Source organism: Cygnus atratus, chromosome 3 (genome assembly GCF_013377495.2).
Source record: "Cygnus atratus isolate AKBS03 ecotype Queensland, Australia chromosome 3, CAtr_DNAZoo_HiC_assembly, whole genome shotgun sequence".
Lineage (NCBI taxonomy): Eukaryota > Metazoa > Chordata > Aves > Anseriformes > Anatidae > Cygnus > Cygnus atratus.
Window position 1 is genome coordinate 107,898,801 of NC_066364.1, and position 27,044 is coordinate 107,925,844.

Below are 27,044 nucleotides of genomic sequence, written 5' to 3' on the forward strand. Positions count from 1 at the left end.
TGCAGCAGTGATTTTAAAGCTGTTGAGCTTCCCTCTCTGGAGCTTTCAACTTGGCAAATGTTTAATTTGACTGCTGCCAATGAGTATTGAACACTGCACTGCCGGAATAGTGACCCCAGAAAGTGGGCCGCTGCGTTGTCCGCATCCCCTATCTGAAGGGGTGGCACCTTCTCAGCCTTGTAGCTTCTTATTCTCTTGACATACCTTACAAAAAGGACAATACATTTAAGAGATGTCTTGACACCAACCGAGGTTATGTTGTTACTGATAAACGATGGATCGTTTTTCTATAGGTTTTTGGTGCGTTGCCATTTTCGGTTTACCCGAGCAAGTCTGGTGCTTCTGTATGCTCTCCAGGAGGCCAGGCGAGACAGACTTTTAAAACTGATGTCCCACCTGATCCTCAAAAATATGGAAAAATATCCCAGTAGGAAGTCTCGCCTGCTGGGCTTTGACGTGATCCTGACACTGAGTGGTTTTCTATTAACTCTCCTCTCAAATATCAGCATTCTTTTTTTTTCATTTTTTTTCAAATTTTTTTTTTTTCAAAAACTAGATGTTGTTTGGCATCTTTCATCTCCTTTGAGGCAGATAGCTGGGACACCTGACCCAAAGCTGTCGTGTGAGCCCTCATCACAGCACAGCTAGTGCTGTCACTTGAAATCACACTAGCAGATTGCAGGACTGGGCACAGGACAAAACAGATGAAATAAAAGTGCTCAGATCAAGCCAACAATGCCTTCACAATGGAGCTGTGTTCACACTTTGGTGTGCTGAAGGAGAAGAAGGTGAGAGACACCCCAAAGTGGCTAATTGCTGCTGTCTCGCCCTGAGTGGAAGCCCTGCCGGGCGATGGGCACACCTGGCATTGGAAGCTCTTCCCCCAGGTGACTCGCGCCTTGGGCTGGTCAGAAGAAAGGGGGAGAGCTTTGTTCCTATCCCAGGCAGAATTCCAGACCCTACACCGGGTGCGACACCTTGGATGGCATCAGTCGGCAGCCCCAGCCCCACAGCCTGGGACTGGCAGCCCTCCTCTGCTGCTAGTTGCAGCGTGTGCGTGGCAAGCTGCCTCAGTGCTGGCCCACAAGGAAACAAATCATTATTTTTTGTTATTATTATTTATTTTAGGTTTGTTCTTTGCTGGATTAACAGGTTGAGTCAGTTCATCATGTGCTCAAACACACGGTGGTAGTGGGGAATCACGGGGAGCTGAGAACAAGGCACGGGGCCTGCTGGCTTGCCAGCGTCCTCCAGAAGGGATGTTGGTGTCCCCAAAGAACCAGGGCGATGCTCAATCCCTGTGAACAGCTCTTGCAAGGGCCTGAAATGAGCCTGGGAAAGAACCATGAGATCTGTTTGGAGCCCCGGAGGTGTGGTGGGGAAAGCTGTGTGGGAGCAGTCGCGTTGTGAGCAGTGACTGGAGGCTGCCCGGCAGCTCTCTGACAGGCACGGCCTGCGGCATGAGGCGCACCAAATGGAGCCCTGCTGTGTTTTCTGTCGGGGGCGGCTGTGTCAGGAGAAGGTCTTCCTGGTTCAACTCTCCTTCTTGTTCTGTCACTGATGTCTGTTCCGATTATTGTGGCCTCGATTAAGGTGATTTGTAGGATAACTGGGCAGAATAAGGTATTTCTTACCAAGTGCCAGTTCTGCTGGGTGTGTTACCAATTGCTGTCAACCCCTGGCACCTTCTTGAGGTGACTCCTTGAACAAAATTCCCTGCAGAAATGGAAATATGTCTGCAACTGGAAGAGAGGCTCTTCTGAAAGGACCGAGGCACAGTGGAGCTGCAGCGAAGCACAGGGATTCCCAAGGGGATTGGAAGCTGTGTGTGTGTGTAAGAACTCGTCCTTTTTCATTATGTGTGAGGCTGTTACAGATTTTCCTGGGCACGGGGGTGTTTTAAGCCCAAGTGGCCGTGCTGTAGCTGGTCTGTGAGCTGGCAGCATTCACCGAGTGAGCGGCAGCCATCTTCCCAGAGCTTCACAATCTTGAGCCAGACACAGCTCAAGCAGGAGCCAGAGGGGTGTGCTAGACAGGTTATCACTGGTGCTCAGATACCAGCCTAATCGGAAGCTGTGCAAAATCAAGACTAACTCCCAGAAAGAGCTAACAACCCCTAAAAATACACAGTTGGCCTTGTGTCTTATGTCTGCTGTCAGTGAAACACGTGCACGTGTGGGATTTATGATTGTGCTTTGCGGGTGTTCGGTTGCCGAGCTTTCGCATCCCGCAGCATCACCGGAGGTGAGGTTGGGCTTGCAGTCAAGCTGCGATATCGCAGGGGGAGGCAGAAGCAGTGCTGACAGAAATGCAAATGGTGGATGAGTCTCACGTTTCAGGTTGTCTCTAGAATTGCTGGAATAATTTCTGCTTCCTACGTGGCAGTTGCGAACAACCAGAGGGGCCGACAGGAGCATTTGCATTAAGCCTGCTGACTCTTGCCTATACCGCAAGCCGAAGGGATCGCGGTGTTGTGTGGCTGAGGCTTAGCCAGGTGCTCAGCATCAGGTGCTTAAGTTCAAGCCCTGAGAGACGCTGCAAACAAGAAGGCGTGGAAAAGGCCCATTTTTTTCTGGGATTTTGGAAAACGCTGGAAGAGTGCTGTGCCCTGACTAATCGTCAGCCCTTATAAGGTGGTTCGGAGCATTACTCACTGCACTTCACTGAGCCTAGCGCTGTGTTTTTATTGCCTGTTATGCTGAAGCAGGCCAGGCTACTTCTCAACAGAGAGCAAGCTGCTGGAGTTGCACGCAACGACGCGCACGCCGCTCCGAAAGCGGTGCGTGCAGTCTTCGGAGATCTCAAACGTGTCATTCTTTCAGATGGAAAAACATGGGGAATCTGTCGTGATGGTTGTTGAAAGACCTGCCCACGGTACCTTTGCAGCCCACGCGGGATGTCCAAGCTGTCCCCCTTGCAGCCCCTGCTTGCTCCCTACCACGGTAGCGAAAGGGTTTCATTGCCTCCTGGCTCTGATGCATTTTGGTCAGTTTAAAATCAAGCTTTTTGGAAGTAATTTGCTGTTTTCGTTTTAGATGAAAAGACATCAGTGACTTAAGCAGAAATGCGGCTCTTAAAACAGCTCTTGCTGCAGGGCAGCTTATTCCTCTGGAGTTTGTTTAAGTGGAGTGTAGTTCAAACAGGGCCGTGAGCTAAGCCCTCGAAGGCAGGATTTTTAAAGCTCCCAAGGTAACTTAGGACCTCAGTCCTAAGCCTGCTGGCTCCACAGACTCACAAATTCTGTTCTGCAGCTCCAAAGCTTTCTTGTAAGGACGCTCGCAGGGCCCTGGGCGCATATCTCTTTGTGTGAGACAACGTGAATCACCGTGGGAGAAAATGAAACTTCCCCTTTCATGTGGATGCTTTCTAGCAGATAAGAAACTGATTAATTAAATGCTAGGCATGGCTGTAAAATAGGGAAATTAAGGGTTGGGGAGAGATAACAGTCTCTTTTTTGTTTCCTTTAGATTGAATTTTAAGCACATCCTTACGGTTATGTGTTGTGGGGCATTTTATGCATATCTGGACTGACATTTTCTTGTCTTCAGGATCTTGACCATCCATCTCAGCACAATAGCCTTGTTTTCATTTTTCTCGTGAGGTGCCCAGCACTACTGTGTACTTCATGTTCAGGGCAAGCTGGGCTTTCTATGCAGTTGAATATACTTTTGGGTCATGACCATAACAGTTCAGAGTTGCTGGACTATGGAGAGCAGAAAGTATCAGCTCCTCTCAGTGGCTCAGGGACTGACCGAGTGTTTGGACCTGACCCTTTGGTTCCCATTGTGCTTCTCAGCCTTGTCTGTCAGGGGCTGGAAAGTGGGGAACTGGAGTGGCTGTGGCTGATCCGCCCAGTGTAACGCCTGCTTAGGCATGTGGAGTTATTTTATCACATGTACCAAGGCAGATGAATGTTTTCTTATAATATGTTTTCTTATATAATTTCTTATATATTCTTTTAATATTATATGTTTTCTTGTAATATATAATATAATGATGTTTTCTTATAATATCCCTATTCTTCCAAGGCTAGATAGTTGCCAGATGGACGTGTGTGTCTGATCATTTTGTGGTTCCCCTTACACCGCCCAAGCCACACGGTTTGCTGAAGGCAACGTTTGACTCAGTGATACCACTGGCGTGTCCCTGGGGATGTTCTGGGTATTGGACGTGTATGATAAGAAAACAACAGAGAAGCAAATATGTGATCAGGGCTTGAATTCTCGCAGAGCTGTTCCTGATCTCGGAAACCACAGGAGTGTCATGTTACTGCAGTTCCCAGATGGAGATGCCATGTAATGCCTGCATGAAATATCCCAGCACGCTAGGGACACGGAGCCTGGGTGCTGCAGAGGCCGTACGTGGACAGAGAAGGGCCATTTATTGAATGGTAGCACTGGTGCTGATCTTCAGTCTGGGCACGGGACTGCTGTGGAGTTAACTCTGTGCGAGGGGGTGTGCAGGGAGAGCTCCTGCCTGTGTGAGTTGGGTTTGCAGCCCAGCACGTGCCTCCTGGGTGTACCACAAGCATGCCTGAGCATCCATTCCTGGACTCCTGTGGGGCTGACGGAGAGTCTAGCAGACCTAGGGGCGATGCTGGGGGCACAGAACTACTGTTAGTTGTTTCTACTTCTGCTATTCCAGAGAGTCATCTTAAATATTTGTGTTGCATCTCATCGCGTTTTGCTGCTTACTTGCCAAGGCTGGTTGCCTTAGACACCAGGGCTCTGGTAACTAGGACAACAAGATTGAGCAGGCAAAGGTAGAAACAATGGTAATAACTTTCTCAACTCCTTCTGAAATAGGCTTGTATGAACCAATACCATGTACGTGGGCGACTTGTGCAAGGCAGAAAGGCAGAACAGACTGCTGACATCCTCAGATCCTGCTGGCAGCACTGCCCTAACGGAGCAGTTGCATCCTCCTGCAACTGGAAACAAGCCGCCACGCGCACGTGGACATGGCTGACCTCCTCCTCCTCCTCCTCTTCCTCCTCCCCAGGGCTGGGGCTGGAGCAGGGCCCAAGAGGTGCTGAAGGCAATCCCTCAGGGGCCAGCCCTTGTGTGCCTGCCGATTTGGCACAGCCTGAGTGAGAAGCTTTCTTCCAGAGACGTTGTCCTCTCCTGGAATAGTTGGTTGTTGGTTTGTTTGCCAGCTGGGAGGCTGAAGAGGGCCCAGGAGAAGTTCATCATTGGTGTCCTCTCTCGTTCCTCACATGGCTGACTTTTGGATAATGTTTACGCAGTGGGCATGGCTAGAAGTCAGCTTTTGATGCAGTTCTGCTGTCCTTTGATAGCAGGCTGTTTCTGTCCTTCTAGGTAATCCCAAATCCAGACTTAAGACAACAGAACAGTATTTCCTAGCCCACATTTGAAACATATTGCTCCTGGAAGCTCCTGTGGATCTGCGTCCTGCTGTCCCTGTGCCTTGTTACTAATGTCTTTTCTGCAGTAACAAACCAACACTGTGTTCTCTCCTCTGGAAAGCCTCCAGCTCCATGAATTCGTGCTAGCAAGATACTTGTCTAGCATCTTTCGCTGCTCTGCCTGTTGGTGTCCTGTAGTCAAACACCCTTGACCAAGACTCCCTTTTTCTGTGCCCCGGTGTAAGTTTGGGATTGGCCGGCAGTGCACAGAGGAGGGCTGGAGGAGCTGCCTCCTTGGGAGCAGTGGGCTTCGGGAAGGGCAGCACGTCCACCTCTTGTGCAGCCGCAAATAAAGAAAAGTACTTGTGGCTTCTTTGCTCGCTTGGTAAGGAGGAAAAGAAATTCCATTGCCAGCTGTGCTCTGTCAAAACCGTCTGCAAGAAACCTGCTTCTGATGTCTCGGTTGGCTGCATGTGTGGAGAGGGGGTCACAGCAGATGACAGGTCAGAAGTGTCAGCGATAAAATAACCGTGAGCTATTTCTGTACTGGTCATGGGATCCGGTGAGTGGCTGAACCCTGCCCTGGATATCCACGCAGCCTAATGAAAAGCTCAAGTTAAAGACCCAGGTCTTAAAAATAACTGTTGGATGGGATCCTAGGCATCCCTTCGACAAACAGCACCTAGACTAAGGCCGTGGAGCATGCTTCTGCTGTGGGTATGACGTCCCGGTTTGAGCAGGTATTCCTGCTATTTTAAGATTAGTGCCTTCTGGTTTTGAGGTCTCAACTCCTACTTCTACTTACCACTGCTCACCCTTCAGGTGCAGACCCCAAAAGTCCTCTCCTACAGGCCCGTGAGCCGGCTGTTCTTCAGCTGCTGGCGGTGCCTGGACTTGGGGTTGTCAAGTGCTTGTGTGAGCCCAGAAATTTCGTGACACTGAGATTTCCAGCTGGCTGCAGTGCTTCAAGAGAGCATTGGGAGTTCATTCCCCTCGGCTGAGCTCGGCTGGCTGGCCCTGCTCTGCCCCTCTGCCCTTTCTCCAAGTTCCCTTCACTGGCTGCGCGCGGAGGCCAGTGGTAGACCGCACCGGTGAGGAGCCCACCAGTGGCCTACGGTAAGAGCTGTAAATGCTCACACACAGCAAAGACATGGCTGGGCAATATCTCACAGTAATACGTTGGGTTCTCTTATTATCGACCACAAATATTGTAGTAATCAGTGCTGAAGAGGTCTGGGAGTATCCTTCCCCAGGTTCTGGCTGTCTTCTCTTGTGGACCAGGGAGGGTGCAGTTGTGGTTGAGCAGCTCTGCTACTGACTGGTAGCCTCAGGGAAGCCATGGACCCAACAGCTGAGAAGGCTTTTGGAGCAAATTCTCGCTGGGACATCTTCTGCTGGTCATTGTCAGGTGTTGTCTGGTGGGTGCCTGCTTTATGAGGATTGCCTCCTGGGGTGAATCTGCAGGCTGCTCCTGCTCAGGTGCCTCCATAAGGACCTGTCTGCTGAACAGGCTGAACGCTCGTCACTTGGCCAAGTGACAGTGAAAGCAGTGTGACACCATAAGGCGAAGCATCGTTTTCAGGAAGAGCGCTCTGTAGGGAGCACCTCGGCCTGCTGTGATCTGAAGGCAGTGCCCCTCGGTGACAGCTGTGGAGGCCAGCGTGGTGGCAGCGCGTCACTGTCTCCTCCTGTGGCTGTCCAGCTGTCCTGTGAGAGGTGGCGTGCTGCGGGATGCCCTTCACACAGCCGCCCGTGGAGCTCGGGGAGCCTTGGAGGAGGAAGGAGGGGAGGCGAGGATGTCTGGTGTAGCTGTGCCGGTTCTGGGGAAGCGCTCCGCTGAAGAGTCTGTGTGGTAGCGTTGCTTCCTCCCACGTTTCTGGGAGCTGGATGGGTTCAGTAGCGTGTCTGACACGTCTCAGAGGCTGCCAAGCTCTGTTTGCTCTCTCTCTCTCTTAAGGCTAGAGAAATAGGAAGCTTGAGACAAAGTAACTTCAATTAATTTAACATCAGTGACTAGATGTGTTTGCCATTCCTCCTGATGTGATGGGTTAGTTCATAGAAGGATTTCAACATCTGAGGATGGATAACCTTGAGAATCACTGTGGTGAATCCAGATTAGTTTGCCTTCTCATCCCTGGGTGGAAAGGCATGGCAGCTTTGCTATCTCTGCTCTGGTGGACAAGGTGGTAATAACAGGTCAGCCTCACACAGAAGTGTTGGGCCTTGCCCAGGCAGTGTCCCATCACTGGGGTTGGGATGCATGTCATTTACGAAGAAACTCTGCTCCAAGAATTCTTTTATATGGGATTCCTTTATATAAATATCTTTGGTTTCGAACATTAAAGGTACTTGTGTATCCTGGCTGTAGTTCCGTTGTTTTCTTAGCCTTGACATTTTGATTCAATGAACTTTATTTTAATGGAGTTTGAGACTGGGGAATCTTTAACAAAATTGGGGAGAAAAAGGTTCAAATCAGTATCCAGCTACGTGACACTACCTTGATATCTTCAGCTAGGGTGGAGCTGAGAAGATGAATATGGCTGCAGTGGTTTGGTCTAGACCTGCCCTCTGGTCCAGATGGTGAGCAGCCTGGGTGCTTCCTTGGCTGGAGCCTTTCTCTGCAGTGGGCACATTGGAAAAGCTTTTTAAAGCTTGAAGAGCTGGCAGAAGAACGTATGGGGAAAAATGGAGAGGAAAAAAAAACAACACACACACACAAAAAACCCACAAGTTGCCTGGGATGGGATTCACTGGAGCGGTGTGGAGAGATGCCAGTGTGTAGTAGCCAGACTACTGTGTATGTAGCTGCTTGCTTCAGCCAGTGTCTTTCCTAGGGGACTGGGAGGTGAGAAGCCACCCTTCTGTAAGGGTTGTAAGGGAGTTCTGAGAATCTGTAGGTTAGTAAGCGTCTTTAGTGGAAGCTAAAGAGCAGGTAGTGGAGCACATGGACAGACGTGACATTGGTGTGTGGTTCCTGTTGAAAGAAGGGAGTATGAAAAGAAGACTTACCTCTCAGATGTTGTGGAGTTGTTGGGGCATAAGAACTGTGAGATCTCGTTGGTAGACTGCTTGGATTCCCAAAAGGCCTTCAGTAAGGTTTCTCAGAGGAACTTCTTAAAATGCTGGGCTGCTACAGAACAAAGGGGAAAATCCTCACGCGGGTAGATACTTGTTTAAATAAATATCAGGAATACATAGTCAGTTGTCATGGTGAAAGCTCACCAGTGGAGATCCGGAGGGGTCTGTACGCTCAGATGCCTGCTCAGTATTACCCTAAATCAAAATAATCCTTCTTGGAGAAGATTAATACAGCCCTGAAGAGTGCTGAGGGAGTGTATGGTGTGGGATCATGTTCAGTGCACACCGGCACATCGACGGGCTTACTTCACAGGGCTCTATTTCAGGGAGTATTTGTGATGCTGTGCTGAAGACTTGGATGCAGCTTAGATTTGCATTTCAGGAATGCAAGTTGGACTGTTCAGGCTCAACCTTATTTTTCTTTTCTGACTGAGAGCATTAAGGATCTGACATGGCTCTTCTTGGCAAAATAATGGCCTGAAGCCCTTGAAACTTTCCAGAGATCAGCACTTGTATTTAAAGTAGGAATATTCCTTCCTCCGGTTTCTTTCCCTGAAGCGCTGGATGATATTAGACTTCTTCCCTTTCCTTAGAAAGAGGAACGTTGATGCTGAATCCCGGGGGAGCCGTCACGCGGGGCTTAAGGAGCACGTTCCTGTCAGCCTCTGACAGGAGCCGCTGGGCGAGGTGCTCTGGCAGCTGGAGCCGAGTGGTTTTGCTTGCTGTGCCAGCAGCCTGCCCCAGCTGCAAGTTTTGATGAGCTCTGCATTTTCTTTTTATCCCTGTCGTGACTCAGTGGTACGGTAGCGAGCATTTTGTTCTGCGCCTATGCTCCTGTGTCCCCAGTCCCGTGGCTGTTGAGGCGTGGTTTTGTGTAAGGCCTGCCAGCCAGACCGCCTGCTCTCCCCTCTGAGGAAGCTCTCAGCGCCGGTTCACAGTGGAAATAACTGGAAGCAGAAGACATCGCTTCAGACACTGGGAAAAAGGAGCCCTCAGCAGGCCGTGGGGGGGGACAAGAACACCCCAGGAGATCGCAGGAGGGCTCTCAGAGGTGGGTGGGTGCATAGAATCACAGAATAATTAGGGTTGGAAAAGCCCTCCAAGACCATGTGGTCCAACCATCCCCCTACTACCAATGTCACCCACTAAACCGTGTCCCTAATCACCATGTCCAACCTTTCCTTAAACACCCCCAGGGACGGTGACACCACCACCTCCCTGGGCAACCCATCCCAATGCCTGACTGCTCTTTCCGAGAAGAAATGTCTCCTCATTTCCAGCCTGAACCTCCCCTGGCGCAACTTGAGGCCATTCCCTCAAGTCCTATCACTGGTTACCCGTGAGAAGAGGCCGACCCCCAGCTCCCCACGCCTTCCTTTCAGGCAGTTGCAGAGAGCAATGAGGTCTCCCCTGGGCCTCCTCCTCTCCAGACTAAACAACCCCAGTTCCCTCAGCCGCCCCTCACAGGACTTGTGTTCCAGGCCCTTCACCAGCTTCGCAGCCCTGCTCTGGACGCATTTCAGGGCCTCGATGTCTCTGCTGGGCCTCTCCTCTGAACTCTGCGTGTGGAGACGGGCACAAACAGAATTTGCTTAAACTTTCTGTGAGGAAACGCGGGTGTCTGCTCATGTACAGAGCCCAGCTTGCATCATCTCTGGCCTGTGTCTTTGTGCCACAGCAGCCCAGGGTGGGCTTGCCCTGGTGGCAGGGCTGAGGGCTTCTGGCTGGCGTGCTCCAGCCGTTCCTCCTGGGAGGCGCTGCCTGCTCACTCGCCCGCTCTCGAGGAGCTGCTTGCTGGCACGTGGGAGCTCATTGCAATTCAGGGGAAGTAGCTGAAACTTTTCTGGAAAAGTAGGTCAGGGAAATCTGCCTGTCAGGAAAGTCTGGGGGGAGAAAAGGGGATTTGATGAAGGCGATAACAGCCCAACGCAATCCACCTCCATCTGTTTCTATTGAAGGGATTTGTGGCTTGAATGTAAATCATAAAGGCATCTATAAAAATGCAGCTCCTGCTAGAGTGGCATCTGGTGACCTCGCTCAGCAGTGGCACCTTGTAGCTCTCTCCTGTCTGAGCTGTGCTGCCTTGCAGGTAGGCTTTTGGGCAGCCGTCGGGGCTGGCAGGGTATGGACCGTCAAGTCTCAGAGGGCAGCAGTGTGTCCTGCTAGAATCTTCTTGTCAGCACGGCTCCTGTTTGACCACAGTGCTTTCCTTTTAAGAAAATGGTATATATAACAGGTAGATTGCACCTGAGGCTGGACGGAGGAGAAGCCTCGTGAACAGCAGCATCCTCTTCTGTTGCAGCAGGTAGGGCTGTCCTTGCATTGCTCAGACAGCGCTGCGATCGGTCTCACCCACCTCTTCCTCTTTGCGAATGTGTCTACCCAGTAGTGAAGAGGCTGCTGGGTTTTCTAGCAGCCTCTAATGTGGAAGAGATTTATTCAATGCTGCTGCTTTCAATAGGTGCTGGTCTGCTGCCAAAATGGGGAGAGCCAGTTTGGTTTACGTTACTGAAGCAGCTCAGGTTTTCGGGAACATCGATGGCTTTACGCTGTTCTCTGTGTTACACACCGAGAATTGATTTTGGGTGGAGAGAGCAGGAGTTCTTCACGCTGCCAGTTCTTAGCCAAGAACTGGCCCAGTAACTAGCTTTTGGTTATGGGAATAATACGTGCCAAGAAGGCAGCCTCTGTCTCCTACTCTGCGGATGCTTCGGGACCAAGGTCCAAATATAAATCAAAAAGCACCAGATGTGGACTCAGATGGAAGCATAAATTTCAGGTTGGAAGTGCTTCAGTGGTTCATATTGTAAAGGCAAGTTCCAAGGAGAGAGGTTTGCTTCAGAAAGCTCACCAGGACTTGTACTAAAAACAAAACCTGGGTGAATGAGGAGAATCTTGTCTAGACACAATGCGATTAATGCATCTTCACGCTTATACTTGAGGTGATGTGCGCTCACCTGTGACTTCTGCCAGTGCAAATGCGATGGACCTCAAGCCACTTTCATAGAGTTCAAGATGTGGATGCTGGGAATAGGAGTGCTAAGAGGCTCAGATGATAGTTGGATCCTTTGTCCCTTTCGGTGGTGAGAAGAGAAACACGCAGGGCTGTCAGACCACATACACTTCTGTTCTCCAAAATGGGCCGGAGCTGGAGGACCAAATGCTAATAGTCATGCTGCCGGTACTGCTACTGTCACCAGGCTCCCTGGGGCTCTGCTGCAGCCTTGCTTCTGCTTTTCTTACATTCTGGAGCAGCTCAGCTATACAGAAAAAGCCTTATGCACCTTCTCACAGAGGCAGGTTGGAGTCAGTAATCTGTCTGTGGGAAGTCCATTACCACCTACAGAGCAGCTGGCGCACAGCCGCATGGGCTCAGGGTGATCAACAAGGTAAATTGTACCCAGTCCCGTGAACCCCTTGTGGCGTTTCCTCCCGGAGCACTATAAAAATTATAGGGTTACGCAGTGTATTCATTTTTAGCTTCCTGTTTGAAAGTGAAAGGGTGACTCACTTTGTGTTTACTAGAGGGAAAGCTCACAAATAATTAATCTGCTTTTGTATGGAAATGAGAGCTCAGTTAAAATCTCCGAAGTCAGTCTATTAAGATTGGCTCGCTGGAGCTACTTTAGATGTGCTGGATTATGAGAACACTCATCTAAACATGTTTTCTGTAGAAAGCCCCGTTAATTGGATGGAGGATTATTATTCCTGAGCAGTCAGAAACCAACGGATTCCGGTCGGTGCCCTCCAAGAGGCTGGAGCTAGCAGATCTTATCGCGTATACCCTCCCTTCTCACGTGGAGGTTCAAAGAGGAGAATCACCTCTCTGCTTTTTCAGGCTCCCAGTTGGTTTCCTCAGCCCTGCAACTTGCCAGCGAACCGAAGTGTTTCATTTCTGGTTGCTCGTGGTGTTCTCCCTGTGCACCCAGGGCAGGGAGAGGCTAGCCCTTGGCAAACTCTGCTTCCTGATGTCTGTCCGGTGAGCTCCCCGTGCTCGCTTCTTTGAATTCTTTAAAGCTATGAAGACTCTTACTGCAATTTCTTTTAAATTTGCAAATTTATTATTATTATTATTATTAGCTGTATAGTAGGGCGATAGTTAACATTTCCATGTACTTTTTATTTAAATGCATTTCTCTTTTTCTAAAGAATACAATATCTCAACTTTTGTGTCCACTCTAAGGAGCGCTTGCTTGTCTCTTATCTGCCCACATCTGGTCTGGAGGAAAGCCACCACAGAGGAGATGAAATGGAAGAGCTTTATGCAAACGAATATTCTTGCACTGAGGCTCAAGCGTAATGGCAGCTGAAGAGAGGCTCGGGATTGCTGAAGCCTGAGGTTCTTGGCCCAGAGGAATAGTCACCATTGCGTGGGCCCCAGAAAGCACCCGTGACAGAAGGCTTGGGGTCTGGGCAGGACTGTGTACATTATTAGCCTGGCCCAGATGTAAAATCCTGGCCCAGAGGACTGTGCCCTGCAAACTGTGGGTGATTTCTGGGGGCAGTGCTGTGTGCCAGGACTTGCCACCTGACTTCTGATCGTTCTTGGCCTCCCCACTGGATCATTCTTGGCCTCCCCAGGAGTGAGATCGCGGCTGGATGCTGCCTAGAAGCCCCTATGCCACTGAACCTGGACTACTTGGGTTATGGGGGATAATAGGGTACAACTGGGTGCAGAGGAAACAAAACAAGTTTCAGAGGAGGCTCACAAAAGCCCTGTGACAGGCACAGCTGACTTCTACATGCAGAGCGTTAACTAGGGGAAGAGCAGACCAGCTTGTGCTTTGTGACAGCGCAGGAAAATTAGCCTAGTTGTTGGTTTGGGGTGGTTTTTTTTTTCTTTTTGCTTTCCCCCCACAGGTAAGACATGCCTTGGCCCTGTGCTGCCCGTGCTTTGGCTGTCACAACGTGAAGGACAGCGGGGCTGTGCGTGCCGCTGGTGAGGGCAGGGGTAGCTGCAGTGGGGCCCAGCTCTAACTGGCCTTTACATGCCTCTCTAATTACACGTCAATTTTAAGCAGGGATTATTCTTGTAAAGCCGTATTTTAATTTGCCAAGGCAATTTCAGTGCATATTAAAAACTAAGCCAGTGCAGGCTTTGCATCTGCTAGTTCTGGCAAGATCGTGGTGGTTGGTTATGGAACCCAGGAAACTCAGGACCTCCAGACCTTCCTCCTCTTTCTGTGGTACGAGCCTATTTTAATTCCTCCTGCTGCTGGTCTGGCTGCAGGACTGCCTCTCCCTTGTACAAAGCAGGGCTGGCTGCGCCACAGGTCCGTAAGAAAGTACAGTGGTGGTGCTCTGGTGCAGAATCTGTAGGGTTTGGGCAAGCCAAACTGCACTGTGGAGTCCCCAGAGGATGTATCCCTGCGACCTGCTTTTTGCAAGGAAGCGGAAGGAGCCCGGCAAGTTTCCTGAAAAGCCAGCGTCTTCAGCGAGGGAGGGTGAACATAAGATGCTACTAACAAGCTGACGAATGCTTTGGGATCTTGGCTTCTCGGGGTTTGTGTTTTGTTCCAGTTCCTGCATATTGCCGTGCATGCCGCTGGTAATTGTGCTTGGTTTGATGTTTTGTATGCTTGTTTCTCGGCCCTGGGAGCTGAAGATAGTGCGGTCTAACCAGGCTGTGGTGCTGCCCCTCCCTCCAGGCATTGGGGTGGTTTGTCTGATCCCCTTACAGCATTTCTTTTTAAGGAACTGCCAGATAGTTCTGAACTAGGTTTTTCGTTCCAGTACCTTCCTGGGATGCCCCGGTCCTGAGCCTTTAGTTCAATTTGCTCCCTTGGTGTTGTTGTCCTTTGACTTTCGTCTTTCTCTTAAAAATCGTAACTGATTTCACAGTTACTTGCAGTCTTAATTATTGCCTGCCCTTCTTAACCACTTCCTCTGCGTTAGTTAAGAGTCAGAGGTGCCTTTCCTGGCTGTTTTCAAAACAGTATTATTTTGGGCTTGATCTAGCTTTTATTTCTTTCACGGTTTGGTCAGTGAACCAAAACGAGTCACGTTGTTGTCTGTTCTGCTTCAGCTGGCTGGTGCGGAGCCGCCTGTGGGCCAGTCCCAAGGTGCATGCACTGGCATCCATTTCTCGAGCAGGCCACGTCGAAGAGCTGGGGATGAATCATTTCAGGAACGTTTAACCGCCTCCCGTGTCAAATTCAGAGCACTTGGGAAGAAAACAAGGGCACTGCGTCTGAACGTGCAGGTTTGACTTGGCCAACACACGCCCAGACAGGTGGAAAGGAGCACCTCTGTCACAGCAGGTGGTTGCAGGCAGCTCTGTGCTAAAAGGAAAGCTGCTCTGTGGCACCAGGTAAGCTGCAGCTCCTTGCTCTGTAGCGTGTCAGAGAGCTCTGCTAGGGCTATGACAGCTGGCAGGCTCTTTCTAGGCAGGTCGCAGGGTTTCTGTTCCGATCTTGCTTGTTGCACTGAATGCACAGAGTTTGCTCTCCCGTGATTTTACCACTTCTGTCCCCCCTTTTCAGACAAGGGTGCTTGTGTCACCTGTGGTCAGCACAGTGGCCTCGCTGGTCTAGGCCAGTGTGGTGAGGGACCTGCGTGTCAGAAGTTCTTTTTTTTTTTTTTTTTTTTTTAATAGCTGCTGGAAACCTCCATGCAGAAAACAAAACCTCATTTTTGGCCAGCCTGGTCCCTTCTTGCTGCTGCTTGGGCAGTAGCCTGCAGAGACCGAGAGGGCTGGGGTGGTGGGTGAAAAGCAGTGCTCTCAGCAACGCTGCCACGTGCAGCCACAGGTGGGTACCAAACTTCAAGCTGCCTAAAAGGAAAAGATTTAAAGCAAAACTAGCGGGGAAAGCCTTGAACAGAGGCTGAATAGATCTGGGAAGGAAGCACAGCAGGTTTATTAAAATAGCAGCACTCTGGCTGGCACAGATCTTGGGGTGATAATACCAGCCCACGATGACTTGGTAGGGCATTTCTCCGTTGCTGACTTTTTCTAGCCCAGAGCAGCATGACCGGACTGTAAAATGGCACGCTGAGCTGCTGCTGGGTTGTGTCTGACATGAATCAGGTTAAACGTTAGCAGGAGAAGTACTTTGTCGGGAAACATGCAGTTCCAATTAGCATATTCATCTTTCCACTTAAGTTGACCAACGGGTCAACTAATTCGCTAATTTAGCATTTATGGAAGAGTAGAAGGATGGTAGTTTAATAAAAAACAAACATCACCGTCTGCAAGTGAGAAGTGGTTCGCATGGAGAGCTGCGCTTGCCCCATGGCGAGGCACATCCAAACCTCCAAGGGTGGCCCCAAGGAGAAGGAAATTACTGGAGCCGTCGGCAGTGGGAATCCTGGGCAGTGTGTTGCTGCTCTGTGCTTGGTGGGGATTCTGGAGAATGGGGAACGCTCCCCAAATTGGTGTGTGGCCTTGGCCAAGCACGTGTGCCCTGACCTGGGGAGCTGTGACCTGTGTGATGGCTCTGAGCCCGGCGTCTTCATGCCCCTACCTCGCTGCCCCACTGCTCGGAGCCATCCTTTCCTTAGGCACACGGCATTACAAGCAGTTCACGTCTTACTCCAGGTGCACCGCCGGCACGCTGACATGTTGGCAGCACGACGGCAGCTGAAAGCCTGAAGCAGAGGTAACTTTCTGAAGAGGGGAGCACAGAGCAAAGCACCCTGAGGGCAGTGTTGCTGCGGGTCTGCCTGCCTCTCCCCGTGGCAGGGCTGGCGCACGCCGTTTAGTGCATCGTGGCCGATCTCCTTTATCCATGATGGTTCAAAAGCATAACCTGTTAAAACCCTACAAAGGAACCATTGCAGCTGGTCCAAGAGCAGTTTGGGCTCCAATACACTCAGATACCAGCTTTGAGGAGGAGAATGATTTTGCACGTCGCGTTACCTATAGAGAAGGAGTTTTATATCCTCAGTAACCCGCTCTGCCCTGGGTGGCTGTGCCGTCTCAGTGGCACCGCCACGCTGCGAAGCACGGATCTGGACACAGAGGAGTGCTGAGAGCTCGCAGTGAGAGAGCAGGCTCTTCCTGGGAGGCCTCTGGGTGGCACTCCGAGCTCCTGGGCAGCCCCACGCGTGTCCCCGCAGCGGGAAAGCGGCTTCTGTGTGCGTGCGTAACCGAGCAGCCGGCGGCAGCGAGCTCAAGGGCAAAGCGCTGACCAAAGCAGAGCTGTTCTGAGATCATCTGCCCGGGGATTAAAGAGTTAGGCACCCTTCCAAGGGCTGGTGGGAGCAGGACGTGCCTGATAAGTGTACGTGTGCTGTGAGATGGTGACCTTTAATGCAATTAAAAAGGGACTGCCCAGGCGGATGACTGCAGCTGGGGCTGCTGGGGTGGGCTTTCTCTCCCGGAGGACAGGAAAGATGAAACGCTCCGGGTTAATGCAGTGGCACTGAGGGTCAGCTGAATGTGTTGTACATGGAAAAAAGGCTGGGTTCTGTCCTGAACGGCCATCCCATGGGGCACGGGCTGCCAGGCCATGAGGAGGACTCTGGACAGCTGAGGGCAGCCAGCTGTGAAGACGAGGAAGGATGGACATAACCGCTTTGCAGGGCGCTGTGTTCTTCCCTTTGCCTCCCATTTGTCCTAACTGAAGACATCGTGTTGCTCTTTGGTAACGTACACCCTGCTGACACCGGCACTCTCGGCCATCCCCAGCACACCTCTGCCCTCTGCCCTCCTCCTGTGTGGGGGCCCCTCTTTTTTGGGGGAGCCCAGGAGGAGCTGGCATGGCCCTTGGCCCCCACTGTGCTTGTTTAAGCCGCCTGAGTGCCGCTCGCTGTGGCCACAGCAGTGGGAGAGCAGAGAGGCAGGAGCGTGCTAGCAAGCCGTGTGCGCTCTGTCACGTTTTCCCCAGTGGAGGCTCTCGAAGCAGGCTGACGTCGGCCTTCATCCCAGGTCATCTTCACGCACGTCACTGGCCCACCTCCCTGAGCTGCGGCGCCTGATGAGGAACCCGCTGCTGTCCCAGTTCTTCGCTCCTGGTTGCTTGCAGCAGGGACGTGGCTTCTGAAACGGGAGTAGGTCTCCCTCTGCGTGCACCAGCGGCGCCTCATCCACGTATATCGTGACACAGGATGCAGTGCCTTGACCTCAGAAGGTTGGGAGAGCACTGTGGGCAGCATCACACCACGCACACCCCGTTCCTGTGCCCTCCCTGCTGTTGGTGCCTCTCAGAGGTGAGCTGTGGGCCTCTGGGCAGAGCGGGTGAAGCTGATTTTGTGGGCAGCTGTGAGACTGGCGGGTCCCAGGAGAGCTCCAGGGCACCCCTGAGCCTTGGGGTGCCTGATCCTCCTGGCTAAGCCTCCAACTGCTGCTGTTGGAGGCTTAGTCCCCGGCTGTTCACATAACAGTGTTAGTATTGACCAGGATGCGTGGAGGGCCACTGCTAGGAAGGGCGGATGCACTCTGACGTTTGTAGATGGCATGGGAGCTTCAGAGAAAATCCTGGCTGCTGCTGCATGAAGTCGGTCAGGATGTTCAGGAAAATAATATTTAGTCTGAGCTGCCAGTCACTGGTGGTCAGCAAGCCGAGCACTGAACAGCGCTGGATACTGGTGGAGAAAACGTATCATATCCACTCAAAGGGAGCGTGAGGCTTGCCCTTCAGGTTCCAGATCCCATTAGGGGCCAGATGTGCCTTCGAAGAGCCCTCAGTGCTGCCTGGCTTCGTGTTCCAGCCTTCACCTTCAGCTTGTGATTCCAGCAGAAGTGTTACTTAGCACCTCTGGCTCCTTGCTGGCTCTCCTGTGCAAAAACAGATGTCCAAAGTTCCTTGGTTGCACAGAGCTCAGGCTGCTTCTCTGCCAGGCACCTTTTCCAGTCCGTGGATAAGCTATGCGTAGTTGTACAGCTCCGGTTTTGCAGGGTGCCTCTTCTTCCTGTACTGCTCACACTTTGTGTTTTCATCCTGTTTTCCTCGCCCCTCTGCCAGCCTTACGAGCTGTACCTCTGGTACAGAGGAGCTCAGTGCCTCATCCAGGATGCTCTGGAAAATTACACCTTTGAGGTTTGAATGCTATCAGATTCAGTGAGCTCCTGCGTTTGCTTTTTTTTTTTTTTTTCCTTGGCAGGATGCATGTTTGCGTGGATGTGGGTGTGCTCCTTTCCCTTACCGTCATCTCAGCTGAGGATGGGGGCAGTGACAGACGTGTGACCGTGTGTGCGTGTGCTCCTCTTCCCTACCATCTCCTCGGCCGGCAGTGGTGGTGCTGTGTGGCCGAATAAAGAGAGAGAGCTGCACAAGTCAAAGGAAGAAGCTGCTTTATTGTGCTGCGGGTTTAAAAAGCCATGATCAGGGGAGGGGATTTTGCAGGTTGGAAGCAGCATTACACAGCTGTGACCGCCGGAACCCAATACAGAGGATGTCCTTGCTGTAGTTCTACAGCCCAAGAGCACTTCCTACTTACCCTATATGAGCAGGTAGATCCAGATTTATAACTTACCTACCAGAAAGTTCAATGACTTGGGGGGATCACGGACATACTGTTCTGATCGTCGTGGATCAGTCCTGTCCTACGGGGATCTGCAGGGATTAGCGAGGGACCCGCTGCTGTCCAGACCTGTGCCTGCACAGCAGTGACACAAATCTAGGCGATGCATGGGCTGGTTAAGTAACGGATAAAAAGGGGGTCATCAGGGATAGGCAGGCTGCTGGGGAGCACCCTTTTGAAATAGGTGTGCTCTATTGCTGCAAATACGTTTAGACTCCAGAACATGCGTGCTAATCTCAGTGGGACGGGAGGTGGTGTTGCAGAAAGCACTGGTTTGAAAAGGGTTTGGGGTCGCAGGGTCCTGGGCAAGCGATATCTCTGGGGGCAAGGGCGGTGGGTGGAAGCAGGTGCCCAGCTTTCTGCACGTGGTGTGGCTCTCCTGCTGCGTGCAAGAAAGCTGGAGAGGGTAGAAAGAGAAGAAAGGAGTTTTAAAGTGCCTTGTCAGACATAAAAGAGCTCAGCTGTTTTAGGCTGAGGAAATAGGCAGAGCTGATCAGCATGCAAGTACTTTTCCCCGAGGAGAGTCACCAGGTACTGGTGGGATTCCTGAGTTCCTCAGAGAGGAGCATGAAGAGCTAATGAATGAGCTAGTTTGGGTAAGGAGCACGTTTTACAGTGAGAACAACTGCCAGGTAGAACTGCAATCTTTCAGTATCCTCAAATGAAGACTGGGTGTCTTTATGGAAGTTTTAATCTTTTGGGGATAAATGTCCATGCAGGTAACTACAACAACTGGAAAATTTGAGTAGTCCTTGACTTACACATGCAAGCCGTGCACCTCCAGGATCTCCTCTAGGATCTAGGGAAAGCCAAAGTTAGCACTGTTTGGGGAGTGGTGGCAGCTAAGCTTGGCCGTCGTTCCTTGCAAATAACCTCCGTGGGAGCATCCCATAGGCTCCTAGGCAGGAGGTCGGGGTGGCTGGCAGTCTCACAGGCACCGACTAGTCCTTCGAGCAGCCAAAGTAGCTCTTCTCACTGAGCCTCGGTCTCCTTCCTGGTTTTTCCCTACCACTTCCCATCCTGAGTCCCCGGGCTGCGAGTTGCTCAGGGTGTCTCTGCTGCAGGAGGCGTCCTGCAGGGCTGCTGCCTCCCGAGTCAGCTCCATGCAGCACTGCACGAGAGAAGAGCCGAGTGGTGATGCCTGCATGGGAACATTTGCCTTAACTAAGTCCGGGATAAGAATGGATTTAGGTGCTTTGGTTTATAAATAAACAGCGCTCGTGGCCAAGGTAGATTTAAGCAGAGCTGGCAACAGCCCTGCTTGGGAAGGGATCTCTTCACCACATGGCCTGCTGTTGGACTTCCTGTCGCACGTTAATCCCTTAAGCCTGCTTTAGCTCCGTTAATTTTCCTTCTTCCCTTTTTTCCCCAATGGGCTGTCTCGGTGGCGCGTGAACGCCGGCGTTCCTTGGCCAAGCCTGTGCCCGCGGTGGGGCCGAGCATCCAGGCTGCCTTCCGAGCGCCGGGTACCATGTGGCAGGGCCCCAGGGATGGTGGTGCCTGAATGCGTCCCATTCTCTCTGTCTTACAGGCTCTGCAGTCTGCGCCTGAAGAAGCTCACGGTGCTGAAAGAGCTGGACAAAGAGCTGAGCTCGGTGCTCATCGCCGTGAAGATTCAGGTAGGCTCCTCTCCTTGCCCGGCGGCAGCAAGCCCATCCTCGTTCCCTCGCGGTGAAGTGCCGGTCTGCATGTCCCTTGCGTTGTGCCATCCCCTTGTTCCTGCCTCCTATAGCACCCTTGGGGTGATTCTGGCTCCCAGGCGGGGGGGAATGATGTCCCAGCAAGCTGCCTGGTGCTGGCTGGCATCGGGGGTGAATTTGGCTAGGCCTCCGCACTGGGACAGTGCGTCCCGCTTCCCTGCCTCAGCCAAGGCTCTCCTTACAAGCTGCTGTTGAGGTTTGGCATCCCCTGCCCCACTGCCGACCCTTTAGGCGAGCTGTAGGTGCTGGGTGCTTTCTGGCAGTGCTCGCTGTTTGGATCCCCCTCCCTGGGGAGGGCAGGGGCTGTGTGAGGGATGTGCGTGACTTCTGCAGGCATCTGCACCCTCTGGGATCTTGCTGCTGCCTCTGCTGTCCCCTCCCTTTCTCCATGTGCCCTGGCCTGCCCTGGTGCCTCTACTCTGAACCAGGCAGAGGGAAGAGGAAAGGATCTTTTATCATCAAGGGGAGAGGGAATTTGCCCGCATCCTCACATGTGTGTGATCCTGCCCTCTCCCTCTCTCTGTGGCTGGTGGTGGAGAGATGGCTCCTCGTGGGTTGTGGGCACAGACTTTGCCAAGGGACAGCAAGGAAGTGCGATGCCTCTGGATCGTGCTGTCCTTGCCACAGCTCCCCTGACCCAGCTGGGATGCCGGTGTCCTTCCTTCGTTCTTGTCAGCCGGCTGAAAAGCTGCTGATCCCATTGAAAGCATCGTGGGGCGGGCGCTCAGCAGCTTTGTCCTCGCCCTGAGCTCTTTGTGCCGCACATATCAGGATCTAAATCCTGGATTAGTGCTGGAAGCTGCTGCATTAGTGGAGCTCTGGGAGCTAGGATTTGCCTTCATGGCAGGGTGGGTTCCTTGCCCAGAAGGATCTGAAAGCGAAATGTGTGAAACGTGGGGCCTGGAGGGAGGAAAGGCCGTGGTCCACACACTGTTAGCATCCCACATCACTGGCCTTTTCATTGCTGTGTGCATGGTACTGTTCAGGAGAGCCAAAAACACAGGGCTGTGTCCATTGATGCAGGCCCTAGCGGAGGAAGGAGCCTGGCAAGGAGGCAGAGAGGCTTCAGCAGTGACTCCTGGAGGCCACAGAGGCTTTTCTCTGCAGGGCTGTGAGGCTGCGGTCGGGGTCTGGATCACCTGCGGCTGCGTGCCACTGTAGGCTCCCTGCGAAGCTGAAGGAAACTGGAGGAGGAGGCTCCTGCCCACATTCCCCTGTAGCTCGGCGCACGTCACAGGAGCGGGGTGGGCTCGTGCGCCTACCTGGGCTGCTTCCACCGGCCTGAGCGGCCGCCTTGCCAGGACTGAGGACTGCCGAGCCTTCCCGGGAGGCAGATGGAAGCTGTAGGCAGCTCCAGCACAGCCTGCCCACAGACCGGCCTCAGATGGATCCATCCCTCCCGCTCCTCTCCTAGGTAACAGATGAGTCACGGCAGCAAGTAGCTGTGTGAAGGCTGCCCGGCGAGCGTTGCCATCTTTTGGGTGGAAGCAGATGATACGTGTGGTTTGTGGAGGACCTCACAAGTTCCCAGCTGGGGACTAGTGGAAAGGGGAGCTGTATTCCCTCACATTTCAGCGGTAGCTCCGCTGGGCTGGGGCAAATCCTGTCAGGATGCTGCTGCTCCCAAGGGCACGTTACACAGAAAGGAAGCTCGGGGCCTGCCCGAGTGGGGCCTGCATCGGGACGACAAGTGCCAGGCCTGCTCCATGAAAATACGTGCCCCGGAGGATGGTGGAGGCCTCTCTGGGGTGTCCCAGTGAGCACACTGATCTGGTCTTTAAAACACAGCTTCCACATGTGGTGTTGCTCCCTCGTGTGGAAAGACCCCTGTCAAAGGGCCGAGGGAGCTTTCACGTCTGCAGAACACCCTCATTTCCCGGAGGGGATCTGAGTATTCAGTGTCCTCAGTCAGGGGCTTCCCGTGAGGTAAAAGTCCTAACTACTGAAGTCCGAACTACTAAATAGGGGACTTGCTCTCACCTCCCTCGGGTGGTTTTTAAAACTTTACCCCTCGCTACCTCACAGGGGCTTCCTGTGAGGTAAAAGTCTGAACTACTGAAATCCAAACTACTAAAAAGGGGACTTGCTCTCACATCCCTTGTGTGGTTTTTAAAACTTTACCCCTCACTATGTTTTTTAACAGCGTGAAGATGTCACGGAACATTTCCTACTGCGTATTGTTCAGCGTGGCATTAAGAGATTCAAATGTGCCTGGCGCAGCACCACAAAGGTGCAGTTATCTTGTCTTGGCTTCCTCACTGTGATTATGGTGCGAAGGGAAGTGTGGTGCTCCCTCTTGGCAGAGGGAACTCCCAATGCTGTAATTCAGGAACTCTCAGTCTTGAGCTGCGAACAGAGGAAGCAATCGAAGAAAGAGGAAAGCTGGTCCCCGCGCTGCCAGGGCAGGTGCTGGGGCAGGGCTGCAGATCCTCCTGCAGCCGCTCGCTGGATGTGGCTGGAGACTCAGGTTCAACCCTTGGTGCTGTTGTGGAGGGGTGATGGTGCCAAACTCTGTGTTTTGAACACCCATCAGAACAGATTTATACCTGAAGCTGGGGGCTGTACCTGGCAAACCAGGCCTGGGAGCTGTGTGCTTGTATAGAGCAGTGCAAGCTCCAGTACGGTTGCAGTCTGTTAGGTAGTGAAGATCTACGAGCAGAACCGCTCCCTGCTGCTTTTACTTCCTCAACAGTCTTTGTTGTCTGTGGTCTGCACTGAAGCAGTCTGATATTAAGTCTTCTTTTAGTACCGAGGGTGATACTTGGCTGTTGTGCTGAGAGCTAGGCCTTGCCTGCCATTACCCAAACTGCAGAGCAGCTGAGCTACGTCAGGGGCTCAAAGCCACATCGGACAGAGGTTTGAATTTCTCTAGGGATGGAGATCCCTCAGCCTTCCTGTGTCCTGTCCCAAGTGTTGACTGCCCTTGGGAGGGAGGAGTCATTCCTAGCATACAATGGTCAATTCCCATTTTCCAGCTCATCCCCATTGCCTCTCATCCTCACCTTTGAGAAGAGTCCAGCTCTGTCTTCTCTGCGCCCTCCTGCTAAGTGTCTGTGGGTAGCAGTGAAGTTGTCCTTCACCTTCTCTTCTTCCAGCTGATCAACCCCCAGCTCTCTCAGCCTCTCTGCTGGACTTGCTCCAGTCTGTCGATGCCTTTCTTATACTGGGGAGCCCAAACTGGTTCCAGAGCCCAGGTGTGGTGTCACCACTGCTGAACAGGGGAGCAGTCCCTTTCCTTACCTGCTGCTGCTTGCACTTTTGCTGGGCTGAAGCTCCCATAGTGGTAAGGAGCACAGAGGCTGGTGATGTTTAAGAAACCTTCATTTTCACACAACCCAGACTATGCTCAGCTTTCCTTTGCTGTAGCGCCGTCCCCAGACGTAACATCTTCATGAAGAATAACTGCACTGGTGTGTGCAGTTTGATGAAGGACTGAATCTTTGGTGGGAAGTCTGCAACAAACAGCAAATGGTAAATGTGCCTAAGTAAAAGGCTGTAGTGATGACCACCTATCGTCTCTTAATGAAGAGCAATGCAGGAAGGAAGAGTTGGTGCGTTCTTGGCCAGGAAGGCTCCCAGATGGTGAAGGGGATTAGCTCCACCTCCTCTCTTCCGTTTCAGGAAGCCTTTTCACAGGGAAAGCCTTGCTCCTGGCACAGTCGCTGGGAGCAGTGTTGCAGGCAGCTCAAAAAAGGCCTCTTGGGAACGAAGGACTGTTTCTGTACAGCTTGTCTTTGCCTCGGTATCGGCAAGAACTGTAACGCTGCAGCATTGCAAGATCTGGAGGCCTTTCCTGCCTCCCCTCTATAGGGTTGTTTTTCTTTTTTTTCCCATCCTTCCTAGCCTGGGTAACACCAGCAATTGAGGTGCAAGAAAGGCCTTCAACCAGTGCCACCACTGTGGGGTATCTTATCCTTGAAGCTGGTCCCATAGCCCTGTGGGGACACAGCCACGGGGTATGAGCCTTTTGGGAAGGTCCGTGAGTTCTGCTGTCCTATGGCCAACAGAGCCTGGTGCATACAGAGGACATTTTTCATCCCCCGGATCATTCGGTCTCTCTGGGTCAGCAGCCACGCCGTAGTTGGAGGTAGTGAAGGTAGGAGAGAAGTAAAGGAAAGGGTACTAAGAGTGGGCTGTGTTGATAGAGATCCTCTTTTACTGCCCTCCTAGGGGGAAAAAACAATTGTGTATGTGGAAAGGTAAGGACTGTTGCCAGAGGAAATGGCTAGGAAGAGTTTTTGGAGAGATGAACTGGGCGAGGAGGGGACCCCTGTTGCCCTGGGGTGTCCTGCCTTGGTCCCAGCAGAGCCAGCTGCGCCTGGGTCTGTCTGCTGGGGGAGACGTGATCCAGGACTGTCCCGTTGTCCCTTTCCCGGCCAGGCAGCGTGCTCGGACCTTTTCCTTCCCCTGCTGGTGCTGTCTGCCTGGCTCCAGCAGTGTCCGCAACTGCAGCGTCTGGTTGCGAGGAGCCAGGTGAAGCAGAGCAGGCTTGGGAAAAGCAGGTCCCAGCAGGTGGGCAGGGAGAAGAGGCAGCTCGGGAGAAACCCCAGGCTTTGGCAAAGTGTTTATTGGCATTTGCAAGGTGGCTCTGTGAGGTGGAACAGAACAGAGCCACGGTGCTGGCTCCTTCCTCACGGGCTACGAACACCAGACCTACATGTGTGGTGCACTGGAGTCCATGGCCAAGACGCTCCAGCCAAGCTATGTGTGCCTATCAACCTTCGTGCAGGGTTCGAAGCGAGTCCTGAGGTCAAATGAATACGTCCTCCCGCCTGGCGGCCTGATGGAGACCGAGCTGGAGCTGACCTTCTCACTGCAGGTACCTCGCCTGGCCCCCTGGGCATCCTGGTGCTCCCCTCGCCCGGCATTTCTCAGCAGGCGTGGTTTTGGGGCTCGCTGGGAAGGGGGCAGCCTCTGAGGAGGGGCTCTGGAGCCTGCCTACGCCAACGATCACAGCACAGGTTCATGCTGCTGGCCTGCTGCTCCAGGGTTTCAGGGGGTGTTTCTCTGGGCAATGGGGATTTGGGGGATGATGTAGAGCACAGGTGGCCTTTGAGGGGCACCTCAGAGGCGAGCAGGTCAGATCCTGCTGTATATCAGCACCGAGGAAGGGTTCCCTACCTCCCCGTGTGTCATCCCGAGCCCTGCCCTCACGCTGCCCTCTCCCTGTGCTGCCCTCCCCCAGTACCCGCACTTTCTCAAGAGAGACGGCAACAAGCTGCAGATCATGCTGCAGCGGAGGAAGAGGTACAAGAACCGCACCATCCTGGGCTACAAGACCCTCGCAGTGGGCATCATTAACATGGCCGAGGTACGGGGCGCTGGGCACGGGGCGGGAGCTTGGCACCACCAGTGCCAGTGCTGGGAAAGGAGCTCGGTGCCACGAGTCCTCTGTGTCACCCACATTTGTCTGTCTGCCTAGGTGATGCAGCACCCGACAGACGGAGGGCAGCTCCTGAGCCTCCACAGCAACATGAAGGACGTGAACATCCGAGTGGCTGAAATCAGCATCTACTCCTTGTCCAGTCAGCCCATCGACCACGAGGATGGGAGTGTCCCCTCGGGTCCTAAAATCAAAGCTTCAGGTGTGTTAGCATTCACCCACAGACCTAAAGGCAAGCGTTTGCGGTAGGGCACGGGTAACAGAGTGCGTCCCCAAGTGTCTGCCAGAAATACTGAGCGTTTGACTGGAGCCTGGACAGATGGCTTGCTCAGCTGTGGCATCTGCAGTGTCTGCTTTCAGATCGCTCCCCAGACATTGATAACTACTCTGAAGAAGAGGATGACAGCTTCTCCTCGGAGCAAGAAGCCAGCGATGATGCTGTTCAGGGCCAGGTAAGGGAGAGATCTAGCAGGGTGGCTTATGTCCTGGTCCCATCTCTCAGGCAAGGATCAGACGTTGAGCATCTGCATCACCCCAAGGTCTCTCACCTCCCTTGCAAACATTTGTCATGGTTTCAGAGGGCAGAGAGCCACAGTACCTGACAGCAGGAAGGACTGTGGTGCATGAGGACTTTGGAGAGCTGCAGTGTACTTGGATGGGCCATAGGTCTCACCCTTGTGTCCTGGGAGCTGTCTGGTCTGCAGCACAAAACGCCTGCTGAGCACCTTGCACCATGGATGCTATCCCTTCTCCCTGTGATAACAGGCCAGAGGCTGTCCTGAGCTGCCCTCTCTCTTGGGGAGAACAGAGCTTTTAGGAAGAAGTAGTTTGGGTCTTAAAATGATCAGGAGGCAGACCCATCCCAGCCCTGTGATGAGCTGTGCCACTGCTGTTTGCTGTCCTCCTGTTGTGCTGCGTACACTCAAGGACTAAAAAAGCCTTGTGGTGGCACGCTGATCAGGAGCAGCGACAATCCTGAGCAGCTCAGGATCCACCACATCACCTGCCCCATCGTGCCAAGCTAATACATCAGTACTCCATGTGGAAGCCGCGT

At 52.6% G+C, this 27,044-nt stretch overlaps 1 protein-coding gene across 1 annotated transcript in view; it reads left to right on the forward strand.

Annotated features, from left to right (window-relative positions):
* LOC118255617 (phosphofurin acidic cluster sorting protein 2-like) overlaps positions 1-27,044 on the forward strand; it is a 50,813-nt gene that overhangs the window by 12,108 nt on the left and 11,661 nt on the right. The window contains exons 2-6 of the mRNA XM_035561950.1: positions 20,439-20,526; positions 25,337-25,426; positions 25,793-25,918; positions 26,030-26,192; positions 26,351-26,442. Coding sequence (XP_035417843.1) covers positions 20,439-20,526; positions 25,337-25,426; positions 25,793-25,918; positions 26,030-26,192; positions 26,351-26,442 — 559 coding nt within the window. The remainder of the gene's footprint in view (positions 1-20,438; positions 20,527-25,336; positions 25,427-25,792; positions 25,919-26,029; positions 26,193-26,350; positions 26,443-27,044) is intronic.